Raw genomic sequence first — 25,579 nt, 5'->3', positions numbered from 1 at the left:
GACCAAAAGGAGTAAACTCTGTCCTATTTAACCAATGGTGTGCAGCAAAATGAGGAAAACATATGCACTATAACCCTACAGTATAGTCTAAAAAAACAGAGTAACATTGGAAAAGGGATCAATTTTAGAAACAATCTTCCCTAATTTAGATGTAATGTTACTCAATAGCAATTTTGATTTGACTGAATATATTAAAGTATGAGGGTGGCACTTTGTGTGAGAGATAGAGGCGGAGAGAAGAGTTTATAAAGTAGGAAACACTCTCCGAGAGTTTGGGTTTTAAACTGATTTATCCAACCAACCTGTTAGTCTTCTGAAATCCTGCTGACTAAAGAAATGGATGTGACATATTCTGCAGTAACATATATTGTACTTGCACTCACTGCTTTATATATCCTAAATATTTTGAGAAATTGGACTACAAGCACAGCCAAAAATTTCCCTCCTGGACCCAGATGCCTACCCCTGATTGGAAATTTACATATTATAGATTTTAAGGAGCCCCAACACACTTTAACGAAGGTAAATTCATGTTTCTACGATTCTATTTACCAACTGGGTAAACTGCTGTTTTTTTTAGCTGTGACTTTATATGTTGATCTGAGAGACAATTCGCTAAAGGTAATTTATTCACTGATATTTTTCTAAGAAAGTTGTGCTTAATATTTCTTTATTATTAGCCACGTTTGAAAAGGGGTCAAGAATAACGCAACAGCATATTCATTAGTGCCTGCTAGTGTACATCTGTAGCTATTTTCATTACATAATTACCATAGATTTTTAATACCAAGGTAATTGTAATTTTGGTAACACAATGGGTGATATTTACTCTCATGTTAGCAGTTTTTAATAGAGGTACAGCTGTAGCAGACGTTATTGCTCCTGCTAAAGTCACACAGAGGCGTAACTAGGATTTTTTTTGCCCGAAGCAAGTTTCTCCAAGTGTACCCCACCACTCACACACAGCACACTGACAGACACTGACGCATGGCAACACAAAGCACAGACAGACACTGACCAGAACACAGTACACTGACAGACAGTGATAGCATACTACATACTGTAGCACACTGACAGACACTAACACACAGAATACTGCATACCAATGCAGCGGGAGTTATTCAAACACCACGCGTTACATACTCCGAAATGCCCACGTCATAGCACGTCTTTACCGCGTAGTGACTCGTTTTTATCGAGTGTAGAAATGTAATTTTATTTTTATGGTTTTTAAACACCTGCAAATTGACACAGTACTGTACTGTACACATTGCAATTCATTCATTTCTGCCACGGAAACATGAAGAATTGCACCTAAAGAATCAGAATCCATGAAAATTCAAACAATGCAACAACGTGATTGGCCGCGTGGAATGCAGCAGACCACACAAGAACGGCTCCGTAATTTGTTCGAATAACGGCCGCTGCATCTGTAGCACAGCGACACACAGCATATTTACACACAGACACACAGAACAGCACATTAACAGACACTGACACACAGCATACTTACACACACTGGCAGACAGCACACTTACACACAGCACAGTGAGAGTCACTGACACAGCATACTTACACATACTCAAACAGCACACTTACACACACTGCCACACAGCATTCTTACACACACACTGGCACACAGCAAACTGACACACACCATACTGATATACACTGACACACAGCATACTTACACACATCATACTTACACACATCATACTGACAGACAGCATGCACGTACTTACAGATGTAATTGTGTGTTCTCTACTGCTGGTCGCATGGAAACCTAAGCCGTGTCTATCTCTGCAGTGAGATTTCAGCAATTTTCGTGAGGTTAGCCACAATTTAACCGTGGTCTGAAAGAGTGCAGAAATTGAAATTTAGCATTGTGTGCAATACCAGCCAGAAACTCATGTCAGCAATCACAAGTTATTTTGGCTTAAAAATATAATTGCAATGCAACCTGTCACTTATTCCCGTTCATATGTGCATGATCCGATATCACACAGATGTTTAGTACTGTACTGCATGTACTTCAAGTGTATTGAATTGAAATCTAAAGAGTAAAAATGTGAACACATCAAAAAGTATTTTTAGGAATTAAATGTTTTATTTGGACACGATAATAAAGTAAAAACGAATAATAAAAAATACATAGGGGCCTATGCTCTAAGCATTCATAAGCAACTTATCGAACACTTATCGGCAAATATGCCTACTACGATTCTGTAAGCATCGATAAGTGGTTGATAAAAGACTGAATTGCCAAAATGTGGAGTCTTCAAAAAAAAAACGCTGAGTGAGCAGCGATAAGCGATTTATCGGCAGGTTCTGAAACTCGTGCAATTCTAGTAGCCGCGATTAGTTTATCGAGGACTATTGCGGCTTTAGAATGATGCGTTTCTCCCCAAATGCTCACGCCAGAAAAAATGATGGTGGTGAGAACCTGCTGAGAAGCAGCGAGACAGGACTTAGAAAAATAATTGCTTTTTTTTCTGTATCTGATTGATGCCGGGAGTCTCTGGAGCTGATCCATTAATATTAGCACCGGAGAACCCCGGCATGAATCCCATGCAACAAAAATGCTTTTACAGTCAAGTTCATTACCCTAGGGGCTAACCGCTAAGGCAATTAAGGGGTTAACCCCTCTCGCTACCCACTAAGGGCCAAATACCCCCTTCACTCACCACCGCTACCCACAATAAACAATAATACCCACCTCCTCTACCCCCACATGATTGATGCTAGAGGCTGTGGGTGTCATGGGGTCCTACGGTTGTCCCCGCTTATGTTGTGGACCCTCGGGTGGTCCAAGGGACGTATGTCACATCCTTAAAACCACCTGGCTATATCACATGGTATTACAACCAATGGGATTGAAGTGATGTCACACTTAGCGGCCGATTCACTAAGCTCCGTTAAGTGGCTTAAAGAGCGCAAAGTACCCTTTAAGCCCGATAAAGCTGCATTGCGATTCACTAAGCAGTGATAACGGCGCTTTATCGGTCTTAAAAGGTATTTTTTTTGCCATCGGCGCAAAATGCACACGATAAGCCTATTGCGCTGATTTTTGCCAGTACTACCGATTAACTAAGCAGCGCTAAGTGAATCGGCCTTAAAAAATGCGCCAAACAAACGTGCCAGCAAAAGGCAGGCGCAAAAGAAGCTGGACTTAGAAAAAATTTCATTGTTTACCTTTTTGCTGGAACACCATCCATACAACAGGCCCGCGGGGGTGCCTGGGGGTCCCCGCGGCCATCCGGAGGTGTCCGGGGGTTGCCGCGGGCCTGCGGTACCAGTGGTGTGCTCCCAAAAATTAAACAAGACTGTAAAAAAATACCCCCGTCCCCTAACACATACAGTACATTAAAAAATGGATAATAATGCTTTTGCCCATTAAATATACATTAATACAATAAATACATTAAATACATCTTGTACTCACCCTTGTCCGGCACCAACGATGAAGGCCAGCCACATCTTCCTCCTCATCCATACACTGGGGTGCTGAAAAATATACAAAATAAGAACAAGTGCCAAACTAATGTCCCCTAAACCCTTAATGACCTTAGCGGTTATTAACTGCTACAGTCATTAAGGGGTTAAGCCACCGTGACCCGATACCCATCCTTCACCCATTTATTTGTTCAGTGGCTTCATTATGTGTATATATATGAATATATATATATATATATATATATATATATATATATATATATATATACATACTGTATATGCATGATTAACTAATATACAAATAAATACAGTACATTGCCAAATACAAATCTCTCCAAATATCAAACAGCACCAAGCTTAATCAATATCTAATAAATACAAACACTCAATTTGACAATGTGTACACGATACAAATAATCTTTGCATGATATATACTATGTCAAACAATGCTCCAAATCAAAGACACAAATCCAAACAAGATACAAATACAATCATTAAAGAAAAACAAAGCATCAACACAATTAATTTACCATCAATTAATCCAATCATCAATCAATTACAATCCAATTCAATTATACACTTCAAATCCTACAATCAAACCATTGTGTAAATTAATCTATGACAAAGTAACCATCAAACAAAATCTTTTTTTGTTTTGTTGGCTTGTGGTTTTATTTATGTAGCCTCGGATCCCTTGGGCCCCGTGGGTTACCTCCGTGGGTCATGCGGGTGCGGGTATCACTGAAGTCAGCGACAGAAAGCTGGCTACAGCGGAAGGTGGGGGCAGCGTGCAGGGAGCGCTCCGGTGCTTGGGAGGCGTCATGGTTGTGCTCGCCACGAACCAGGGTCGGACCGCGTGGCTGAGGTGGGGTTGTATAAGCACCGACCTTAGACAGCACAGGCTGATCTGGATTGCGCAGTTCGTAGTCGTACATCGTCAGTGGACAAGCCAGGGTCAGGATTGGAGACATCAGGGTAAATGTTATCCAAACGGAGTTTCGGCAACAGGTAGTCAGGAGTTCCCCGCTTCAGCTTAGGAGTGTGGGCGCGGTACCGGTCTCAGGAAGGGATAGGCAGACCGGAGTGGGCACACCGCCTGGCAGCACTGGTAAACCAGTGCTTCAGCGCATAAGTCCAGAGCGGGCCTGTGCAAGGAGAGAGAGAGCTACAGACCTCAGGACTCGTAGACTGGCCTCTGCTAAGGGAAGGGCAGCAGGCCTCAGGAAACAAGGAGTTGAATTATACACTGGAGGTGCTCCGCTTCAGCACAGGAACCAGGACACGGCCTCTGCAATGGAGAGAGAGCAGCAGGCCCCAGGAACCAGTAGACAGGCTTCTGCTATGGAAGGACAGCAGGCCTCAGGAAACAGTGAGCTGAAGTACACACTGGAGAGTCCTCCGCTTCAAGACAGAAGTCAAGAACAGGCCTCTGCATGAAACTAGCAGCAGGCCTCAGGAACCAGTAGATAGGCCTCTGCTATGGAAGCACAGCAGGCCTCAGGAAACAGGGAGCTGAAGTCAACACTTGGGAGTCCTCCGCTTCAGCACAGGAGTCAGGAACAGGCCTCTGCGTGAAACTAGCAGCAGGCCTCAGGAACCAGTAGATAGGCCTCTGCTATGGAAGCACAGCAGGCCTCAGGAAACAGGGAGCTGAAGTCAACACTGGAGAGTACTCCGCTTCAGCACAGGAGACAGGAACAGGCCTCTGCGTTAAACTAGCAGCAGGCCTCAGGACAGTATTGCTTTAATGAGTGAATCCAGGCTGCAGTAAATATCAGGGGAAGTATTCCAGGACTGAACAGGTCTGTAAGGCAAGGTTAGCAGTAAACTAAGGTGCGGATCTGTTACAGGAGGCTCCACAGCGGCCCAAGCGCTCAAGGCGCCGCCATTTTGTAGTTCACGCATGCGCAGTGGATGCGACTAGCACGGTGCCCATTAATGTGTGGCGCATGCGCAGGAAAGCACGGAAAGTGCGGAAAGCAGCAGCCAATAGGAATAGGCTCTGGAGTGGGAACTACAGGTTCCATGAGCCTCGGGGGCGGTCACCTGCTGCTCAGTAGCCAATAGGACAGAAGGATTCTCTGGATGACAGGATATAGTCACTGATTAGGGACCAAGTTAGTTAGTGTTTGCCAGACAGGGATAGGGGACAGAGGGTCCGTGCAGAGAAGCAAGTAGCCTCTGCACTAGGCCAGAATACCCCCTAGGCCCGAAATAGGCCCTGAATCCTCACTGAGTTTGTGGCTGCTCCAGGGACAGGCCCTAGAATAGGGACCCTACCCCTTAGCACTGCAATAATAGATTAGGGACACAGCGGATGCTACATTCCCTGAGAGGAGGTCTGGGACCAGGCCTCAACAGAGAGAGAGACATTAACCGGGTGGTATCAACCCTGATAGATGTCGCGGAGGAGCGTGGATCGGCGGATCTTCTTTGAAGCCTCTGTGGACTAGGTGCTGGAGTGCCCAGCAGGTACAGTCTGTAAAGTGCACCAACATACCGGTACAACACAGGCGCTGATCACGCCTATAAGGGTGGGTTCTTTGGGGACACTGTTGGGTTACATGACCAAGGGACTACGCATCACTGTGGTAGTTGTGGATATAATTACTACAGTTATCAGAGTGAGAGTCATACTATGCATATTCTATACCTATTTACAGTAAAGGTACTGTTATTTTTATCAGTATGTGTTTAATTATTGGGTCCTGTGAGGGGCTGCTTCTGATCTGCTGGGAACCCTCACAGGTGGAGGCTCTGCACCATAGTAACTATATACCCCAGGCTCTCCACGGCAGAGGCTCAGGCTCCTGGAGCCAACAGGTATAAGGGCAGCACTGGTAGCTTCTTGTGTTCTGGGGGATACAGGGCTACATTTATTTACACGATTGGTTGGATATATGTTTATTTATTTGTATTCTCATGTTTTGTAATAACATAATTGGAATTATTTTGCTGTTTTAGTGATAGATTCATGTAATTGATGTGTAGTTGAGGCATTTTAGTTTTTTTTTTTTGGGTGTTTAGGCGTGGTGTATGTCTTTGATTAGTGTGTTTTTTTGGCCTTAATTATTTTTATTAGGTAGACCATTGAGAGATATAGTGGCTTATCATGCATTTGTTATGTGAGTACGACATACCAATGTGTCAATCAATTGGTACAGGGTGGGTATAGTGGTCCTGGGGGGGAAGTTAGGCCTCCCGGGTGCGCAGCGGGGAGGGTGGATTAACCACTTAATTACTTTAGCAGTTATTAACTGCTAAAATGATTAAAGGGTTAGGGGCTTTAGATTGTACTGTTTCTTGTATTCTTGCTGGCATCGGAGGACATGGACCTGGAGAATGCTGATGAGGACGACCTTCATGATGGCAGGGGTAAGTTGAATGTTTTATTTACTTTATTAATGCTGGCTGGCTAATGTTTCATTTTATTTATATGCAAATGCACTATTATCCATATGTGGATAATAGTTATTTCTCCCATCACTGTACTGTATGTGTTTGGTGGGGGTTCTTAGGGTCAGAGGAGGTGGGTAGTAGGGTTGTTATTTTTATTTGAACCTTGGTGGGTGTTTATACCTACCGGCTGGGTAGCAGGAGGGGTTAACCCCTTCATTACCTTAGCACTATTAATCGCTACTAATAGGTACTGAAGATGTTAACTCCACCCGCAACCCCCGCAAGGCCTAAACACCCATTATGGGCCAAATACCACCTTCACCCACCCCGCTACCCACAAAAGGACCTGGCAGTGGTAGTTAACCCCTTCATTGCCTTAGCAGTTAGCTGCAAAGCTAATGAAGTTGATTGTAAATGCATTTTTACTGCATGATATTCATGCTGAGTGCCTCCAGTGCTGATATTATAGGTATTAGCTTCAGAGACACAAACAGCTTTTCATCTGCTTCACACCAAATTTCCTGGCGTGAGGATTTTGGGAGAAACTCACCATTCTAGAGCCACGATTAGCCTCGATAAGCTAATCAGGGCTACAAGAATTGCATGAGTTGCAGAACCTGCCGATAAGTGTCTTATCGCCACTCACTCAGCGATTATTTTTTGATGGTTGAATTTTTGGGCGATTTATGCCTTAATCGCTCACTTATCAAATGTTACTTAATAGCAGTAGGAATTTGGGCCGATAAGTGCCTTATCGAGGCTTATAGCATAGGCCCCATAATCACACATTTAGCAGTGATGTTAAGATTTTAGTGCTACAGTACTCAATATCTGGAATTACAAGTGAGGGAATGTGACATAGTCCCTAGTAGTGCTGCAAAATATGGCGAATCCAATTTGTAAAAGCAAACATATAAGTTGTAATACAGACCAGTAATTTGGTCATGGAGAATATTAAAGTATTTGTTCAGCCATGTAAGTGTGGGATGATGTGGCAGCCTAATCCACAGATCTTAATATTTAATATTTGTTATTATCTTTAATATTTTCTATTTAAGCTATCAAAAATATATGGCTCTGTGTTCAGCATTCAAATGGGCATGAAGAAAATGGTAGTCTTGGCTGGATATGAGACTGTAAAAGATGCTCTTGTGAACCATGCTGAAGAATTCGGAGAAAGGGCAAGAATTCCAATTTTTCAGAAGATTGATAAAAGAATGGGTAAGTTTGTTTCTTTCCATTAATACATTACATCTAAAAGTTTTAAGACGTTTAGGCTGTGATGATGTCTTTTGGCACATTTGGAGCAAAACTGATGAAATGACATCATTTTTAACTTGCCTCTCTTCATGCCAATGGGTTTATGTATTAATGCAAAAGAATGGGGGACAAATTAACTAAACCATATAGAGGAAAAGTATAGTAGCGCCAACCGTATGTTTTTTCAAATGCAGATATGCAATAAATGCACAGAGAAGTCCTGCTGCCAGAGTTCATACAGGTGATTCAAAGTCCTCCACACAAAGTCAGTCAAGGAAAAAAAGGAGACCTCCGGCACATGGTTATAATCGTGGTCCCCAAATATAAACAGCAACTACTTGAAAAAAATTTCTTCTTAGATGTGCAAACGGCCATAGGTATATGGCATTGAAATAGTTTCCACACTGGACTCCACAGGCCTCTCCCTTTTCTCTCAGGGCATCGGTGCGGTGTCTGTCTCAGCGTAGGAAGTGACATCTGCTGTCGGCATCAGCGGGGGACTTCCCTGGGCTCGTGCACAGCCCTGGTCGCTCCCTTCACTGATCCTCTGCTCCAAATCTGCTCCTGCACATGCGCATCAGCCGTAGTCCAATCCTAAAGCCGTGTAGAGCTTCCTCCTTCCAAATACGGTGGCCTGGAATGTCCAAATTCTGTCAAACGCATTTCATCCTATATGGCACTGAGGAAGCCTAAGGCGAAATGCGTTTGAAAGAATTTTTATGTTTTAAAATCCTGCGGGGTCTTACAACATAGAGAGAAACTCATATGATCCCGGTATAAAGCTGTAAATTCCTGGTCTCCCCTGACAGTCAAACAGAAGCTGCCAAAGCAAACAATATCTTGCATTAAATTGGAAATGGATGGAAACAGGGCCGCCAACAGGGGGGGACAGCCGGTGTAGGCGTCCTGGGCTCCGTGAGCCAGGGGGCCCCGGTGCCCGGGCCACCTGCGAGCCCGTTAATTATATATATTTTTAAAACTGTGTGGTTGAAACCGGCACCAGGTTTCTCTGACGGCAGTGCCGGAAGTCAGCTGAGCTAAGTTTCTGGCGCGCCGTGGTGAGAGGGAGGCACGGCGCGCATTTGTGAGCAGCGTCAGCGTGGGACAGTTGCCTGCAGAGGGTCAAGGCTGGCGGCAACTGCTGTGACCAGCCGCCAGGCCAACGCAGTCATTGCCCCCACCGAAGCACCACTGCCCCCCCGCAACACCGCCAGCCGCCTGGTCGCCCCCCCCTCCTGCAGCACCCCAGCTGTCTGTCTGTCGCCCCCCCCCCCCCGCAGCACTGCCAGCCATCTGGTCCCCCCAACAGAACCCCCAGCTGTCTGGTGGCCCCCCCGCCCGCAGCACAACCAGACGCTGGTCCGACCCCCCCCACGCAGCACTGACAGCTACAGGGCCACACCGCAGTACCGCCAGCCGCTGGGCCGCCCCCCCCCCACAGCAACGCAGCCATTGGCTCTCCCCTGCAGCATTTTCTGCTGCCCCCCCAGCACCCACCAGCTCCCTCCAGCAACAATCGGCCCTCTGCAGCAACAGGCACACTGCCCCCCTGCAGCCATCCACCGGGCCTGACCTGAGACATTCCTCAAGGTAAGTCTGATTTTTATATTTATTGGGGGTTTGGGGTATATTTGTTTATGTGTTAGGGGACTGTTTTTAAAATATATATATATATATATATATATTGGGGGTTTTTGGGGTATTTTCTATATGTATTGGGGTGCTGGGGATTTTTTTATATGTATTGGGGTGCTGGAGAATTTTTGTATATGTATTGGGGGTTTGGGGTATTTTTGTATATGTTTTGGGGGTGTAGGAGGACATGCACAGAGGTATGCAAGGGAGACTTGTGGTGAAATTAAATAAGGCTTTTATTGCACCTGTTTCCTTAACATCAGGAAACCATCCAAACAAAGGGGTCAAACAAAGCTTCTATTCACTTGGGAGTAGTTCTAGTGAAACCTATGCAGTCCAAAACTCCCTTTAGATAAGCATGTCTCCCAGCCCCAAACATACTGTATATCATGAAATGAGCAGATATAAAAAGTCTTATAAAGGAAAGTCTTATCTGTTCCTTGTAGTTGGAGGGAAAGTCTTCTCTGTTCCTGGGTTGCTACCTTTTCCTCAGGTTTGTCAGGTTTAGAAGTTTCCCCTGTGTCTTGCAAGCAGCTCTGCTACAGTATTTCTTCTGGCAGGCTCAAGACATCTGTCCCCATGGTCAGTCTCACAAGTTGTGAGACTCAGGCCCAAACTTCCTTCCTGTCTCAAAGGGAGGTTTTTCTAAGGAACCTAATCAGCCAGGTGGTGTTGGTTAATTGACTACCAGCAGTTAACACCACACTGCTGGATTAGAGGCACATTTATTTAACAGGGATAACTCCCCTATTACATACCTCCTCTGTATGTAGGATGCTCGGGCTTGCCACGGCCAAAGCCCATCCTTCCACTCTAATTCTAGATCTCTCAGTGACTTGAATGAGAGTGGATGGAGGAAGAGAACCCTCAGTCCTGCTGGGATCGGAACCCTCTCTCCAGTTCATTCGTGTCTCCTCCCGAAGGTGCTTGAGATCAGCACTCCTCAGTCGCTCGAGGTGGACTTTTTCTAAGTATAGTCTTTTTGCTACATGAATGGTCATGAGATTTCACTCGCGTCGGATGCTAATTTTATTGCCGGTAGACTGTATGGCAGCAGTTGCAGAGTGTTTAAAAACAGCCCTTAGAATTTCCACTCTTGAAGCTGTCTCTCTGCACTTTTTCCACTTAATGGAGTTGCTAGTTCAGTCTCTTTTGGATTAAGTTGCAAATACAAACCAAATTCCAGAGAATGTCCCATCTTTTCAGCTTCATCAGCTAAGGATTCTTCTTGTTTTGATTCAGCATGTGTGCCTTCTTTTGTTGCCTGTTGAGTGGCTGAAGGTTTTGCTAGTGCTTGATTAGGTGGTTCAATTTTTGCAACCTTGTTTTTCAGACGAGTGGTATTCCTAGCTCTCACTGCACCCTTGTCATCATGGGATTTTGTGGCTGTGGGATACTGACGCTTAGTCAGGGTCAATATTGTCCTTGTAGAACTGCCATCTCATCCGTGAGAGATCTCTGTTTTTTGAGTACGCCTTGCAAGTCTCTTCTCATGGAATTTATCTGCACACTTTGCTTTCTCTGAGCTTGCTTCCACATTTTTACTGCATTGTGAAGCACTATGAATTTCTTTGCTCGGGCCACAGTAGCTTGTCTCAGTTTCTGGACATTCTTGTGCTCCATTTTGTGTCGAGTCACCTGGGTTCTAAGCTTGGCCTCTAGTGATGCTTTGGTGATGCTCAGGGTAGCCTTCAGTTTCTCATGCTGCTTTGCGGGGACTTACTGGGTAATCAGACGTTCCTGCAGCACCTGTACTTCTTTAACAGCCTGCAGATTATCATCCTGCAGAGTTCGCTGCTTCTCCTCGGCCATCTGGAGGTGCGTACGCAGACCTTGCAGTTGGTTCTGCAGTCGGTGCTCTGCTTCAAACTTCTCACCTTCCAACAGTCTATTTATTTCCTTAAGCTCGAGCAGCTTTTCATTCTTTTCCTTAACTTCGTCTGTAAAATGAAAATTTTCTTCTTCCAGTTTTAAGTTTTCTCTTTTTAATCTTAAATGTTCTCCTTTTTCAGTCTCTGTACTATTCAGGGCCTCCTTGCAGTCCTCCTTCCATTTACGCACATCTGCTTTGAGAATGACAGTCTCCTGGCGTTAGACTTCCTTCTCTAGGTTGAGGGTCTGAAGCTCCTTCTGAGAGACTTTGAGATCTGAATTAAGATAGACAATAGTTTCTTTAGAAATGTCCAGCTCCTCAGTGAGACTGTGTAGTTTCTTTCTGAAGACTTCCAGGTCTGTGCGGCAGCTGTTGGTCTCATGATGTGAGGCATCCAGTGCTCTGCGGTGTGTCTGAACCTCTTTCTGAGATATGTCCACCTCTGTCCAGAGACTGTTGACCTCCTGTTGTGTGGCATTCAGCTCTACGCGAAGAGTGTGAACCTTTTGCTGAAAGACTGTCATCTGCTTTAGTGCCTCCTAATACTTCCGCTTCAGCTTAGTCATCATTGTATCAGATTGGCTTTGCTTTTCATCCATGGCGGAAATAGTAGTGTTTGCAGAATCTAGCTAAGTCTTGAGATCATCCAATTCTTTTCCAGATTCAGAGTACTGTTACAAACGGCTTACTCCGGGGCTCCGCTGTCTGTACGGGACTGTTAGAACACGGTCTTTTAGGGTAGGTTAAATGATGATGCGTAACGTGCTGTTCCTTTAAACAGGCTACTGCCTGGTTTATTCAGTCCCAGGCACTGAGACTGCCACACGGAATACCAAATAATACATAAGCAAACAAACCCAGCTCACCTGAGCAATAACTAAACTAAGGTTTTCCCTGACTGGGGGTTGGAGTGGCTTATCCACTTCCAACAACAAAAATAAGGAACTTTGCAGTTTTAGAAAAAAGGAACAGAACGATTTAACCTGTTTGGTGAGAGGTGTTTCCCCTCTCTGCTTCCAGCAGCCTTCCTTCCTTCAGGCTCTTGGGGAGAGGGAAGAGGAACCAGGAAATCATCATTAAATACCTGATTTCAAACTAGCAAAAAAAGGTGACAGAAATCAGGCAGCAGACAAACTCTGGTCTGGATCCCTCATCCCTCATTTCCAGCACTTACCAAACTATGGGATGGAGTGCATGCATTCTGAGGCTGCACTTTTCAGCCTAAATAGGATAGAGACTGTTCAGTATCCTGGGAGCCCTATATATGGAATTTATTACCATACCCTGGTTTCTGTCACAGTACATTGCGAGCACCATCTTCTGTAACTCAGCATTATCTTCCCTCTCAAGTTTCAATTGTTCCCGGAGTAGATCACTGTCACATCTGGCAATTTTCAGGGCGTCTTCAGGGCTGGTTAAGGGATTGTCACTCACCGGTTCCGGCTCCGCTTCCCTGGGATGATTAGTTGAGGGTTCCTCACTGTTAGCACTGGACAGACACTTCTTTGGGGTACACAACTTCTGCCTTGGGCCCTCTGGATATTCGGTTATCCGCGGAACAAATTCTCCATTTTCTCTAGGCTGCAGGGCATCTCGGCCCCCCTTTTTCTCCACAGGATCTGCGGGCGTGTCTGTTCCTTCCACGGTAAGTGAAGAACCACTTTTCTTTTTTCGCCTTTTTGTTTTGGATGACACCGTCCCCTCAGGGATACTGGGGTCTCCATCTTCATTTTACATTTTAGCAGCGTCACTGGATCCACCTGGCTTTTCTTGCAACTGTAATAGCTGACAGAAATATTCAGTGATCCACTGCTCCCGCTCTTCCTCCTGCTGATCATATTCGTCATCATAGGGAGCGGTCTTTTTGGTTCGTGCCGATTCAGGCACCCCCACCATTCTTCGGGTGTTTTGTGGGTGTGACTCGGTTCGGGTTCCCCATAAGAGATGTGTTCCCCTTTATTGGACTGAAGGGCCACTCTTTCGTGGGGTAGGGTTCATTACAGGAACGCTGCATCTTGTCCTGCATTTTGGGGCTATCAGGTGTAATTTTCTTCCTGACCTCAGGAGGCGCTATTGCAGCTGTTGCCACTGTATTTGCTAGAACCCCCAATTGTGTTAGTCCTACAGGTGGGCATATTTTGCTTGTAGAGGCCTCAGCTCTCACAGGCATCTCGGTAGACTTTTTCTTTCTTGGGTAAGTTTTTAAATATCAGCAGTAATTGTGCACGCATTTTCTCTCATCAGGTATACAGGATGTGCAGTTGCTAGGTAAAAAAGTCTATTTGCTTTACACCATTTACTTGCTACAGAAGATATAATCTCTTATTAGGTATGCTGGATGTGCAGTTGCTAGGTAAAAACTTCTGTTTGCTTTACACCATTTACTTGCTAGGTCATCCCTCTGCTTCAGCCAAACAATGTGGTTTTCTGCTTGAGTTCAGTCTCAACTTTGGTTATTATGGCATTCACTATAAACACTTTGGGATGCCTTTTACACAGCTCAGCAATTCCTTTTTCCCCAGTAGGGCAATTTTACCCTCAGCACTTGTTTACTGAAAATTCCCCTGTTTCAGCATAGTTGCATCAATTTTCACACTTTTCTGCATATACTCCATTCATGGCTGGTAGTCCAATGCGGTGTTGCAGCCTTTACTTGCAGAATCAGTACCACTCGAGGGTCACCCTCTGTATTCCCTGCTTCAGCTAAACATTTGAAAACAACAAACGACTATCCCTTTTAAGGGCTAGCTCACTTCTTGAAACCTGACTACAGCTGGAAGGCAAACCTCCTATTTCAATGACCATATTACACTTTATTGTGATAGGCAAATAAGGTTTACCTGCTTCAGCAGTCTCTCTCTTTCTCCACTTGTGATTGGGGAAAAGAGTCCATCTGTGGTCTTGTAAGTTTCAGTGCAGTGTAGATTTCATGCCTGGGTGTGTATCCCTTTAACTCTGTCTCTTCTGTATGAGATTCTTTGGTCAGGCTGTTTGTAGGCAAAAAGCACAAAAAAATTTCACAGGCAATCTCCGGATCCCTTTTAACTTCAAGTACCCCCTCTCATCCCACTTCTGACACCATATGTAGGAGGACGCGCACAGAGGTATGCAAGGGAGACATGTTGTGGTAAAATTAAATAAGGCTTTTATTGCGCCTGTTTCCTTAACATCAGGAAACCATCCAAACAAAGGGGTCAAACAAAGCTTCTATTCACTTGGGAGTATTTCTAGTGGAACCTATGCAGTCCACAACTCCCTTTAGATAAGCATGTCTCCCAGCCCCAAACATATATCATGAAATGAGCAGATATAAAAAGTCTTATAAAGGAAAGTCTTATCTGTTCCTTGTAGTTGGAGGGAAAGTCTTCTCTGTTCCTGGGTTGCTACCTTTTCCTCAGGTTTGTCAGGTTTAGAAGTTTCCCCTGTGTCTTGCAAGCAGCTCTGCTACAGTATTTCTTCTGGCAGGCTCAAGACATCTGTCCCCATGGTCAGTCTCACAAGTTGTGAGACTCAGGCCCAAACTTCCTTCCTGTCTCAAAGGGAGGTTTTTCTAAGGAACCTAATCAGCCAGGTGGTGTTAGATAATTGACTACCAACAGTTAACCACCACACTGCTTGATTAGAGGCACATTTCTTGAACAGGGATTACTCCCCTGTTACAGGGGGTTTGGGGTATTTTTGTATATGTATGGGGGGGTGAGTATTTATTATATGTATTGGGGAGAGGCTATATTTTTATATGTATTGGGAGGGTCACGCATATTTTAGCATTGTGTCCAGTATGTTTGAACACGCCATCTGGCAACCCTAGCTGCCGTCTCCCATCCCCCCCAGACATCCTACAGCCACCAGCCTAAGGCCCTCCCCTCCCTGTAGCAACGGCACCCCTTTCGCATCTACCGGCCCTCACGCAGCAACTGCCAATCCCAATAGCAGCCACCGGACCCCCCCCTGTAGCATTCACTGCTCCCCTCAGTAGCAGCCACTGGCCCACCAACCATCCTGCAGCCACCGCCCCCACTCTGCAGCCACCGGCCCTCCCACAGCCATGCCCCACCTCCACCCTGCAGCCACCGGGCCTGACCTGAAACCATCCAGACGGTAAGTCTGATTTTTATTTTTATTGGGGTTGTATTTTATATGTATTGGCGGGTTAAGTAAAAGTTGCACGCTAAAAAAATGTTTTCTGTGGTAGTTGCGCTATGAATTGGGGGGGTGGGGGAGTTGCTCCTTTCATTTGTCCTGGGCCTCATGATTTCTGTTGGCGTCCCTGGATGGAAAGGAAGTAAACATAATTATGCCCCTTTATAAATTATTAGTAAGACCATACCTTGAATATGGAGTACAATTTTGTCCACCACTCCTTAGAAAATGCATGATGAAACTAGATAGAGTGCAGAGAAGAGCCAGCAAATTAATAAAAGGGATGGATAATTTGATTTATGAGGAGAGGCTAGCTAAATTAGATTTATTTACATTAGAAAACAGGCATTTAAAAGGAGATATGATAACTACTGTATATACATATATTTGTGGATAATGCAAGGAGCTTTCAAAATAACTATTTATCCCAAGTGCAGAACAAACGACACAGGGTCATCCGTTAAGGAACGGCTTAATTACAGTAAGAAACAAAGATGAAAGCACAGAACCCCCATGGTGTAGTATTTAAATATAAAGTATATTGGTATAAAGTGGTGAGATATGCATGTACATATAAATAGTAAACATAAGCATGTAGGTATAAAATCCAGTATCCGGACGCCACAGAGGTGATCTCTCGCCTGCTGCCCAATATCCAGGAGGCGAGATGGGCATCCTCCCAGGGTTACCCCGATCCTCCTTCTGGAGTGGCACTAATCTCCTCCACACCTCCGTTCCTCCGGGTTTCGGGAAAACAGAGTTCACTGCCAGCGTGTACTCCCATCTAGCTGTCGACTGCCGTGGCAGAACGTCTCTCTGCTCTAGGGAGGGAAATACCTCTCAGCATATCGACTTGTTGACGGAGTTGGAACTCAGTACGCAACAGCCTAAAGTTGACCAAAAAAGCTTCTCGCCACCTGACCCCACCCCTGTCCCACCCCCAATTTAAAAATAAATGAATAAATTCCTAATAAGAACAATTCTGCATCTTTCTGCACCATTCTTTTCCCATTTTATTTTCCCAAAACAATATGCCACATCTGTAGTGGCACAAGTCTACAATTCTGCATCTCCTCCCTCTCCCTACCCATTCTCTCTTTCCTCCCTCTCTCCCTCTCCTCTCTCTCTTCCCTCTCCCCTCCATCCTCCCTCTCCTCCTCTCAACTCCATTCTGTCTCCCCTCTAGTGTCACTCCCCTCCCCCATCTCCCCTCCATCATCTCTATCTTACATCCTCTCTGTCCCCTCCCTCCTATCTCCCCTCCATCCTCTCTCCACTCCCGCCTCTCTCCCTTCCCCATCCTCCACCTCTATACTCTCTCTCCACCCTCTCTCCACCCTCTCCCCCATCCTCTCTCCCCTCCCTCTCCACCCTCTCCCCCATCCTTTCTCTCCTACCTCCCCCCTCCTCTCTCCCTCCCTCCCCCTCATCTCTATCCTCTCCCATCCATTCTCTCTCTCTCCTCCCTCTCCCCTCCATTATCTCTCCTCTCCATCCACTCTCTCCTCCCTCCTCTTTCTCCTCCCTCTCCCATTCATCCATCCTATCACCCCTTCCTCTGCCCTCTATCCTCTCTCTTCTCCATCTTCTATCTCCACCATCCTCTCTCCCCTCCATCCTCTCTACCCTCCATCCTCTCTCCTCTCCATCCTCTCTCCTCTCCATCCTCCTTCCCCCCTCCCCTCCATCCTCCCACCCCTCCATCCTCCCACCCTCCGTCCTCCCACCCCTCCATCCTCCCTCCACTCCATCCTCCCTCCACTCCATCCTCCCGTCCATCATCCCTCCCCTCCATCCTCCATCCTCCCTCTCCTCTATCCCTTCCCTCTTCTCTCCCCTCCATCCTCTTTCCCCTCCATCCTCTCTCCCCTCCATCCTCTCTCCCCTTACCAGTGCTCGCACACACATTCCCACTTACACAAACATTCTCCCACTTACACACATCACCACCCCTCTGCACATCACACATCACTCTCCCCCCACCTCACACATCACCCTCTCCCCCCCACACATCACCCTCTTCCCCCCCCACACACATCACCCTCTCTCCTCTCCCTACATCTCAGATCTCTCCTCTCCCTTGCATCTCAGATCCCCTCTTGCATTTCACATCACCCCCCCCCCCCCCCGTTGCATCTCAGATCACCTCCTCTCCTGCACATTGCACACCAAACTTCTGACACAGGGGCGCAGCCTGGGAACAAATCTGAGGAACGGCAGCCGGACATGGAGCTGCCGGTACCGAGACAGCTGAGGTCAGGCACAACTGTCAGCACTCACCGGGCCTCCCGGCCCGGGACAACATGTGTGTGTGTGTGTCTGTGTCCCTATCCCTCAGTACTTGCTGCAGTCGCTGCCTCCACCTCATGTCGCAATGCCGCAGTACAAACCATCTGTGACCAGCTGCCGCAGTGCGCAGCCACGCCCCCCGCAACACTCTCCTAGTGGATTCTGAGTGATAGAATGCTCACAGGGAACGTCCATGCATAAATATATCCTTATATCACACTTTATTGTCTTTCCTGATAAAACAGCATACTTGAAATCAGACCTCCAAAACTCCACAATGTCTGCAATCAGTATTGTCACTATCAGGCCCTTAATAGCCACTCTGTGTGGACTCCCACTAACCTTTAAAATAGGTATATCTTGTATGGGTGTCACAGGCTAAAGGTACAATGATGTAGTGAAACTGAATAAACTGAATAGCAAAGAAAAGGAATAGACTCACATAAATTATTTGCTTGAGGTCTGGGTGCTGTTAGGCATGCTCCTACCTAATGAGTTCAAGATGCAGGAAGTCGTGGATGGCGGTGCAACAGAATTGAAAAAAACGTGGGACCGGAAATTGCAGGGGATTGGTTAAAAAAGTTTATTGGCACAAAAAAACAGTACAGCAAGCACTCTGACGCGTTTCTGCCGCAAGAGTATATACTCTTTGACAAAGGCCCTTGCGGCTGAAACGCGTGTGCTTGCTGTGCTGTTTTTTATGTGCCAATAAACTTTTGTACCCAGTACCCTGCAATTTCTAGTCACACGTTTTTTTCAAAGGCAGTTGCACCGCCATCCACGACATCCTGCATCCTAGTGGCTTCTGCCTGACCGCACCCAGCCCCTCCCATGCTCCTATTGGATGAGTCATCAGTGACACAAAGATCCTCTTACCCTGCACATGCAGGCACTCTGTTCTATGCTCTATTCTTCCTACGCTATAGATAGCGTAAGGAGAATACGGGTGAGTTATCGGTCGCCTGTGGCTAAAATGCACATGCCTGTGGTGTGTGGGCAAATGCATTTATCGAGCGCGCCACACTGAAAATTGGCAAACTACAAACATCTGTATACAAGAAACCAACAGACATATGCAGTTACCTCTCCAACTCCAGCTTCCTTACCATTCATACAAAACAAGTGAAAGCCCCGGTCCCCTGCGGCTCCTTCAGACCCCCCTCCTTTGTTGCAGCGCGGTCGCGGGTGCCGCCGGAGATAGCAACGGACTTGCTGGCTGGCAGGGGCTGCCATTGTGGTTGCGCGCGCATGCGGCGTGATCACGCATGCGCAGATAAGTCCAGGGAGTTGCGGCAGCCATGGAGGAGTTGCGCATGTGCAGTAGAGTCGCGCACGCGGCCCCAATGTAGGAATAGCCTCCACGGGACTACAATTCCTAGGAGGCTAAGGGTGGAAGGCACCAGGTGTCCCAGAGTAGCCAATGGGGCTGGAGGATTGCCGTGCAAGGAAAAGAGATACATTTCACGGGGTTTTGAGGAGAGTATCAGTCGGCGCCAGGAGAAGCTAGGGGAAGGAAGTAGGGTGCAGGAGTCAGTGACTCACTGCACTAGGTCAGCATCCCCCAAGGCCCCAGATAGTCCTGTCACCCAGTATTGTGAGTTGTGTAGGGACAGGCCCCAGGTTAGGGACCCTGCCCCTTACTATCCAGAGTCAGTTAGGGACCCAGTAGATGCTGCGCGTCCATCCAGAGGTTTGGGCTCAGAACTTCGCTGTCGCTGCAGCAGCCATTCGGGTGGGATCGCCCCGGACGGTAGTTCCTGTGTAAAGGCGACATCAGGATCCTTTGTGAAGTTCCTTGGCAGGCCCGGGCACCGGAGTGCCCGGCAAGTAATCAACAAGTGCACCAACGAGTCCTATCATATTCACACGGGACATAGTGGCTTCACAGTCACACATACATATCTCACTTGAAGGGTGGGTTAAATGCTGTGTGGGGTTACTGGACACTGGGTGATATCATCCGGTGGAGGTGGAGGTAGCGTCCTGCAAGATGCAGTAGTTAGTGTCTCCTCTAGGGGGGGAAACCTGTTGATATATGAAGCTTGTGTTTGCTATAGTAAAGTCATTGGTTGTTTTACATACTGTATGTGGAGTGATATATATATTGTCCTGCGAGGAACCACTCCCCTCTGGTGGGAGCCATCGCTGGTGAGGCACTGCACCAAGTACGAGGATATATAAATTGTTATACGTGCCCCAGGCTCTCCGTGGTGGAGGCTTAGGCCTCCTGTGAACCTAACAGGTAAAGCACCACACTGGGCAATGCATATAGATCCCTCACATACCCCCTATCTGCGATTGGGGGGGGAATATGGGTTACATTTGGAGGCGCTGCTGAGATCAGACCTGGGGTGCCCTATTCTATTTTTTGTCAAATTGTCCATCATGGTTGTAAAGTCCGGACACGAGGTCCTTGCCTGGGCCTTGAGGCAATATCTCGAACCCGGCCAGGTGGTGGCGATAGGAGGCCTTCCCGCAACTATACCCGCTGCAAGGGTCAGGTATTATATGTGTAAAATTCCTGGGTGGCCGCAGGCCTGTATCTTAGATGAAGAACACGATCCCATGTCCACATGGAAAATGATACTTTTTGTGGCAACCCACACTAAGGATATATGCCTGTCAGAGGCACCATCTGCACTGATTATGCCCGTCTGAGAGGTACCCCTTAGTCTACGCTGACCCAGTAAAATGGCGTCTCCTGCCAAAGCAGGAGAGCGCACATGATGCTTGTCTTCAACCTGAACCGAAATGTGCCGCAAAAAACTGTCCTGGTCTGGTGCAAACACCAGAGACCCAACCCTGCGGGAACAGCAGCAATATGTTACTTCCCAAAAGCCAGGAGGTTCATGACTGGGCCGTCAGGCTGCAGGAGCGGCCTAATCATGTGGTAGCAGTAGGGAATGTACCCAGGCCTGAGGAGGGGAGTGCACTTCAGGAATCCCTAGGGAAACTTCTGGGCTTAGGCAAAGTGCGAGCGATAGGAGAAAAGTATGACCCCACCTTTTACTGGTGTTCCATATTATGGGCGGTAGATCAGGAAATATGCCAGGAAAAGGCCCCTCGGAGGTTGAAGGCTCCAGAGGCCCCACCAGAAGTCTACGCCCTTATATATGCAAAGAGCCCTAGTGAAATTAACAGAACTGTGATCAAAATGGAGACTCCCTCACAAGGGAATGCTAACAGTGAGTCACACCTAAAATGACGTCTCTCGCCAAATCAGGAGAGCACATGTGCTGCTGACTGTCCTCCTGCACCAAATTATGTTGCAAAAATCTGTCCGGGATTGGAGGGAAACACACAGCCCCGCCCCAGCAATGTGAGTGACTCAGTGCAGAGCCAGAAACAATTTTTGAAAGAGTGTGCTATACCAGATGTTCCAGGGGGTCCGTGCACCCCGGTTCTAGACTCGGTTCCACCCTCAGGACCGCAGCTTCCAGAACCACAGATTCCAGAATCACAGGGTAAGGTATCGCTACACTCATCCTCTCTTAGTGATTCCAGCGACCAACAACCAGCTGTGGTGATGCACCAGCCGGCGGACCACCCAAGTGAAGCTGAAAATAAAGAGACATGTGTCCCATCTGCTGTGCACCATGCTGTGGGCCCGTGGGCCCTACCACTGCCAGTCCGGCCTACTACAATGGTACCATCGGTCCTAGGCTTGGGATCAGTACCTAACGACGACAAGGGTGAGTTGAATGCCCCAAGGGTGTCAGGTGTGAGCTTCCAGGTGACCGCGGAGCACAGCGATTGGCTCCACTTGGCAACGCATCCTGGCGGAGGTGTCCCCCTTAGAAAATTGCTGTCCAGTGGTGCGAGTGGACCAGTACCCACCGCCTATCGTCCAGGTGAAGAGGAAAGTCAGCACCAGCATGATGTCCAGTGCTGCCATAACTGAACTGAGTTATGCCCTGAACTGAGCCCGTGCGCTCCAACCCAAATGGTCCCAGGACTGGAATCCAACGTTTCTGAGTTTGCAGAAAGTGAATGGACTGCCCCAGAAGTTCAGGGGACAGGTCCCAAGACAGCCGGGGTGGAAACTGACAGTGTCCCCGAGGACCTGTTGGCCACCCTGAGTCAATACAATGGTGAGGCACCAAACCTTTACTCCCTGCAGGATTGTCAGGACGAGCTCATTACAAACGAGGCGGGACCGCGGTGCTGAGGTGTGATAGGATATAACGCCACCCACAGCCACGAGGGCACGTCTTGAGAGTAGAATGGTCTTGGAGTCCGAGTCGAGGCAGGAGAGGTACTGCACCGACACACTTTATTCGAGCAAATACCCGGTATGTACCTGGCAGATACCTGGAATGCGCCGCTCCTCACCTCTGACAAGCCCCGTTGCATTTGCCTTCCCAGCCTGGGTTCATGCCTGGCTGATGGGCGGCTGATCTGTTAAATGATAATGATTAGAATTTAATAGGCTGCAATGCTTCGCGTGTCTACCAGATGGCATAAATTCATGAATTGTAATGCAGTATATATACTGTGCAGTATTGCAGCCAGCTGGAATAAAATGCTTCAATCCCTGCCTGGAAAATAACTCAATGCACTCGGGCAGAAAACAGTCACAAACCTCAATACACCCGGGTATACCCGAATTCGTGGGACTAGCCGAGCTCTAATAAAGTGTGTCGCCAGTGTACGGATGGTGGAGGGTGCTGTTAGCCAAGTCCGGGGTTAGAGAGAGAGAGACGTAATCGTTTACCGTTTGCCGGGTTCGGGGTGCCAGAGGTGCGGAGAGTCGTATTGCCATAAGCCAAGTTCGGGATGCCCGCGGTGCGGCGAGTCGTATAGGAAGCCGGCTCGGTACACGAGGAAGACTGCAAAACAAGACAGGACAGGACAGGACAAGGGAAGCAGAGAGTGATGCGAACAACTGGTTCTATGCTCAGCCGATGAGCCAGTGACACTGCAGGGTATATATAGGTGAGAAGATCCAATGGCAGCGTAGCCAGGTGGGGATGTGTGGATGGGCCAGGCTGTGACAGGGATAGGTCCAGAAGAGCTCCTGGAGGAGGAGCTATAGAGCCCAGTAGTAAGGCTGCATTTGATTGCAGCATTGGAAAAGGGTAATGTGCTTTTAAGAGGCTGGTGCGCCTCCGTGTGGCCGCGCCTCTGTGTGGCTACGCCTGCGGGCGCGTGACTGGGCACGCGCCCAGACCCGATGGCAGAATAGGGAAACTGACGTGCACGCGCGCGTGCAGTGGAGACGGGGATCGGCGTCCTGGAGGAGAGATCCGTGTGAGGCGCGGGAGGCACTAGCAGAGCTGCGGGTAAGTGAGGAGCACACCGAAAGCGGCATGACTCCCTGTTTGTTACAGTACCCCACCCCCCCTTCAGTGGCGACATCAGGGCGTCCATGACATGGCTTGGAGGGATTCCTACGGTGGAAAGCCTGGAGGAGTCGAGGCGCGTGGAGATCTCGGTGGGGCACCCACGAGCGTTCCTCAGGTCCGAACCTCCTCCAGTGGACCAGGTATTGTACTCCTCCTCTGGAGATCCTAGAATCCAGGATAAACTGGACCTCGTACTCCTGTTGGCCTTGGATCAGCAGAGGGAGTGGAGGAGAAGTTGTCTTGGAAAAACGAGTACTCTGAAATGCTGGTTTTAGCAAGGATATATGAAAGACCTGAGGAATCCTCATAGAGGGTGGAAGGCGCAGACGATAAGTCACAGGATTAATCCTCCTAACCACGGAAAAGGGGCCGAGGAACTTGGGTGCCAGCTTCATAGTAGGGACCTTTAGACGTATATTCCTGGAAGAAAGCCATACCCTGTCTCCTGGAGCAAATTCTGGAACCTGACATCAGAGGCGATCTTCTTGGAGTTTCTGTCTCCCAGTAGCCACCTTCAAGTTTTCCTGAATCCTCCTCCATAAGTCCTTCAGGCGGGAGATAAGTTTGTCGACCGCTGGAACCCCCGAGGATAGGGAGGAGAAGGGTAAGCGGGAGGTATGAAAGCCAAAATGTATAAAGAAGGGAGATTCTTGAGTGGAATCATTACAAAGGGAGTTGAGAGCAAACGGCCCAAGGAAGCAGATCCACCCAATCATCCTGATTATCGGTAATGAAACATCGAAAGTATTGTTCCAGGTTTTGGTTGGCTCTCTCCGTCTGCCCATTGGTCTGTGGGTGGTATCCAGAGGAGAATTGTAATGAAATGCCCAATTTTAGAGAAAAGGCTCGCCAAAATTTTGACACGAATTGCGACCCTCGGTCTGAAACGATGGTAGATGGCACTCCATGGAGACGAAAGATTTCCTGAATGAAAACGTCCGCAAGTCTGGAGGAATTTGGAAGGCCTTTTAATGGAACAAGGTGCGTCTGTTTGGAAAAGCGGTCAATTACGACGAGAATGGTATTCATCCCTTTGGAGGTTGGGAGCTCTACGATAAAATCCATAGAAATGTGGTTCCAAGGCCGCTCTGGGATGGGTAATGGAAGAAGAAAGCCTGCTGGTCTGACCCGGGGTACTTTGTTGCGAGCACATGTACCACACGCCTTTACAAACTCTTCCACATCTTTAGACATCCTTGGCCACCAGAAGGTTCGCTGGACAAGGTTGTTGGTCTTCCGTATCCCTGGTTGTCCTGCCGATTTAGAGGAATGGCACCACTCGAGGACTCTCTTGCGATGTTGTGGTGCAGTGTAGAGCCTTCCCTCTGGAACCTTGAGCCCCTTAGGCGACTGTGATTGCTCGGATCAGATCTTGTCCAGGATATCGAACGAGTTGGCGGATACGATAAATTTGGAGGGAATTATCGTCTTTAGCCGCTCTTAAGATCTATCCTCTGCAAGGAACTGTCGCAACAGGGCATCCGCCTTCAGGTTTTTGGAGCCTGGAATGAAGGAGATGAAGTAATTGAACCGGGAGAAGAATAACGCCCAGCGGGCTGGTCGAGAGTTCAATCGACGTGCCCCTTCTAAGTAGGAGGAGGTTCTTATGGTCTGTGAGGATGGTTATGGGAATTTCCGTACCTTCTAAGAGGTGTCTCCATTCCTCCAACGCCAACTTGATAGCCAAGAGCTCCCGGTTCCCGACGTCATAATTCCGTTCTGCGGAAGAATTTTTTTTAGAAAAGAAGGCACATGGATGTAATCTGGCTAAGGGGGAAGTCCTTTGGGACAGAATGGCACCAGCCCCGATGTCAGAGGCATCCACTTCCAGTGTAAATGGAATTTTAGGGTCTGGGTGGGTGAGGATCGGGGCAGACACGAACGCCTTCTTGAGGAGATTAAATGCCCGGATGGCGGATTCGGACCATGAAGCGGGATCAGCACCTTTCTTGGTTAGAGCGGAGATGGGAGATACAGTGGTGGAAAAATTTCAAATGAAGCGACGGTAGTAGGTACTGCTGCGGCCGAGTTTATTCGAGCATTTGCCCGTTCTCGGCCGCAGCAGTAACCTGGCGCGCCGGAGGGTGCCGGGCGCGCGCCGAAGCAGCGAAATAGCGCCCTCCGATCGGGGCACTCTCCCTCCCGCTGCCGGGTCCGCCGGGTCCCCCGGAACCCCCTGCCG

At 47.7% G+C, this 25,579-nt stretch overlaps 1 protein-coding gene across 1 annotated transcript in view; it reads left to right on the top strand.

Annotated features, from left to right (window-relative positions):
* The first annotated feature begins 336 nt into the window (after nt 1-336).
* Nucleotides 337-25,579, top strand: part of LOC142493880 (cytochrome P450 2K1-like) — a 119,194-nt gene continuing 93,951 nt past the window's right edge. Inside the window, exons 1-2 of the mRNA XM_075598575.1 lie at nt 337-522; nt 7,911-8,073. Coding sequence (XP_075454690.1) covers nt 337-522; nt 7,911-8,073 — 349 coding nt within the window. The remainder of the gene's footprint in view (nt 523-7,910; nt 8,074-25,579) is intronic.

Source organism: Ascaphus truei, chromosome 4, assembly GCF_040206685.1.
Source record: "Ascaphus truei isolate aAscTru1 chromosome 4, aAscTru1.hap1, whole genome shotgun sequence".
NCBI lineage: Eukaryota > Metazoa > Chordata > Amphibia > Anura > Ascaphidae > Ascaphus > Ascaphus truei.
This window is presented reverse-complemented; position numbering and strand designations above follow the sequence as displayed.